The sequence below is a fragment of the Salvelinus fontinalis genome, chromosome 38 (assembly GCF_029448725.1).
Source record: "Salvelinus fontinalis isolate EN_2023a chromosome 38, ASM2944872v1, whole genome shotgun sequence".
Lineage (NCBI taxonomy): Eukaryota > Metazoa > Chordata > Actinopteri > Salmoniformes > Salmonidae > Salvelinus > Salvelinus fontinalis.
The window spans coordinates 21,403,036-21,406,157 of NC_074702.1; the positions used below are offsets into that span (position 1 = coordinate 21,403,036).

Sequence of the window (3,122 nt, forward strand, 5' to 3'; positions counted from 1 at the left end):
AATAAAACGACCGGGCTGATGGAAATAGGATATGCCGGTACAATTGAATAAATGCCGACAGACAACTTGTTCGTTCGAAATGGTGGGCTCTATTTGCGTTGATAAAATTAAAATTAATTAATTATGTGAGAAATTGCGGTGGAGATCTCTTTATGAGCAAATATTGATATACTAACGATCATATCGAAGTAAACTTGGAGTCACGCGATGATATGTTGTGTGGTCCCACTACGACTCGGGAAACCATGCCGTTTTAGGCTACAGATAAATTATGAATTTAACAGGGTGGTGAGTGCACGTGATGAGTTTGATGCTCCTTTGCAAAACATATTGAGGGTCTTATTCTGGTGACATAATAATCTCATAATGTAGGTAGCCTAAACGCAGCTGTTAAGCAGTTAGCTAAAGCGCACGTGCCAAACCCAGTGGGCACATTTGCTATATAACGCAACAGTTTCTGACAAAACCATCAATAGAATTGAAAATGGAAACCCAGTGAACTTGTATTTTTCATTCGGTACATGGACATTTTACAATAAACGTAATTTTTATGTCCACTACGTGATTACGCACAGGCTTTTATCCGCAATAAATACTTTCCATGGAAACACATCTCTGGTGGGGAAATGCGCATACTATTTAATGCAGATTTTTAGAAGTTTCGCATTAAAATCTGTCACAAATTGGATGGAAACCTACCTTGACTAAAAAGACGTTTTTACAATCGATCAATTGTATCTCCGATTGTAAAACGTCTTCTCTTCTTAGTCATAGATATGGTTTTTGAAATACCTGTAATTAAATGCAAACATCAGAAAAATACTCTCAGGCACAGTTTAAGTTTCAGACATGAGTTGTTTTATAACAATATATTGAACAAAGTCTTGCACAAATAGAAATAAACCAAATAGTTCCGGTTGAATAGTATGGATTTTATTGCAATTACTTTACATTTGTGGTCGTGCTGTCTGATATAAAACCATTTAAAACCAAGACTTTGTGGAGGAAGAATTAAGTTAGTGTGCAAATTCTTCTCAATGCTCTTCTACTGTCAAGCGACCCAGAAAAAAAGCAGTGTCTTGTGACTGCCTAGAGCAGTGTTGCAGATTTGGAATGCATGGGTACATTCTATGTTGAATAAATGTACAAAGAGGATATATATATATATTTAAAGCTATGCAAATGTCTCTAGATGTAGCTGTAAATAAATAACAATAATATCCAGCAAGTTACAAGTTAAGGTGCATATCGGACACTTGACACACGGATGACATCATGCCGTGACATTGTCATAACAGTCATCACTGGACATAATCGCTACTCCACTTGACGGATTCCCTTTGCCTCCTCCACTTTCCGCAGGCTCTCATCCCACTGGGTGAACTGCTTGGACAGCAGGAACATCTGCCACAGAGGTCAAGGTTCAAAGATAATTTGGTGGGCCGGGCAGTTCATTCCATTAGCACAGACTAGACATTTCTCAGAGTTCAACATGACTTGACAGAAAACACAATCTAGGTAATTACTTTTAGAAACCACTCACGCTTAGTCATCTGACCGAGGAGGTCAGGAGACTAGACAGCCAATGTACTAGACACAGTTTCACTAGCTAACCTCAGATACATTTTCCCCTGGCTTGATCAGTGTTATTTATTCACTTAAATAATCCTATTATTTGCTATTATAATGAAGGAAAGGTACCATTTTGTTATACTCCTCAAACAGCTTCTTCACCTCTAGGGACTGGGCCTCAGTTTGGTCCTTTGGGAAAATGACAAGAATGGTGACCATAAGATACCGTAATTCACAAAAGTCAATCTAGCGTGTCTTGTGAGGAAAGACAAAATCAAGAAAAGAGAGGGGGGGGTTCATACTTGCTCTTTGATGTGAATCTGAGACAAACGCTGTAGCTTAGTGGCATGCTCTGGCACATCTGTGAATAAGAACTTTACAATAAGTTGCATTTAACATAACAAACACTATTTAACCCATCATCACTTCACAGACCATATTGTAATGGTACTTAAATTCCCTCGCACTGACCTCTGATGTAGTTGCTGTCCAATAGTGGCTGGAGGTTGCTGACCTGCTCCAGAAGGGTGGCCTGGGAAAGGAGGAAGTCTTCCTCTGTGGGGAGAAACAAGTGCATGAGTTTGAGACTGGAGGCACATATCCATACGCCGGAGGCCTACTCAATCACCATGATGCAGGACCAAATTTGGCAACATTTACTCACATATTTTAAATGAAAAACTCTTACCAGCGAGGATGAATTCCAGCTTCATGGCATCAGGAACAGTGATGTGGTCAGTGAACTGAGGGTCCAGATACTTCAGCAGATCCTCAACTGTACAAAGAACAAAGGTTATAGAATATATACTATGTGGGAAATATAATCACAATTGACCTTCCTTTGTGATTGTCCTGGTAATAATGTGTCCCTTCCAAGTCACACAGTTGTGTTGTCTAAGATGTCACTCACTCTTTTTGTGTAGAATCTTCACTCGTTCCCTCTTATTTGCAGTGTTTGCAAGGGCGGCCTGAATTCTGGAGAGGGAATCCGCGCACTAAGGAACAGAGTGCATTATATGATAAACTAAAAAGCAAAACAGAGTGAAAATAAACCGTGTTATTGCCGTGCTGGCATTGAGTTATGTAGCTATCTAGTTAGCAATTACTCACTCGACATTAAAATATTGGATTGTAGCTAACTTAGTCGGAATGCCCTGGCATAGCTGTTCTTCACACATTTTCCATAATATTGATTTCTAAGCATTGATTGTATAAAGACACTCAGTGTGCAAAAAGGGCGTTCGCTAGCTAGCTAGCCAAAGCTAGCAGCCAGTTGAATCGCTATTCTGCATTTTTAATATAAAATATTATTGTCAAACCTTCACGGGTTTCCCTCCCTTGTTCCTTTTTTCACCGTATATACGACTTTCCAGCGTCTCAAGACGCGTTTCGAGGTTATCAACTTCAAATTTCCTATCCATTCTTGATTCAGGGAGCACAACAAATGGATTTTGATCGTTGTACTGACGTCCAACAGGCGACGACGCACAATTATTGCGTCATAGCAAAAAATCGACGGATCGTGAAAGGCGCCATATTTGTTGTCCTTA

At 39.6% G+C, this 3,122-nt stretch overlaps 1 protein-coding gene across 1 annotated transcript; it reads right to left on the reverse strand.

The window, feature by feature from the left end:
- Positions 1-835: 835 nt before the first annotated feature.
- Positions 836-3,052, reverse strand: LOC129837853 (dynactin subunit 3-like). The gene is made up of 7 exons (XM_055904326.1): positions 2,892-3,052; positions 2,483-2,567; positions 2,261-2,347; positions 2,044-2,127; positions 1,875-1,933; positions 1,702-1,761; positions 836-1,404 (listed from the first exon to the last, which is right to left on the reverse strand). Exons 1-7 carry the CDS (start codon positions 2,991-2,993, stop codon positions 1,318-1,320), a joined length of 564 nt encoding a protein of 187 aa, XP_055760301.1. The 5' UTR covers positions 2,994-3,052; the 3' UTR covers positions 836-1,317.
- Positions 3,053-3,122: the final 70 nt, after the last annotated feature.

Excerpts from the sequence above, each read along its gene's own strand:
- LOC129837853 (XM_055904326.1), bottom strand. The coding sequence starts at position 2,993 with ATGGATAGGAAATTTGAAGTTGATAACCTCGAAACGCGTCTTGAGACG. Across the intron at positions 2,348-2,482 it reads GAAGATTCTACACAAAAAGA|TTGAGGATCTGCTGAAGTAT; the intron begins GTGAGTGACATC and ends TTCTTTGTACAG. Across the intron at positions 1,934-2,043 it reads GGACAGCAACTACATCAGAG|ATGTGCCAGAGCATGCCACT; the intron begins GTCAGTGCGAGG and ends TCTTATTCACAG.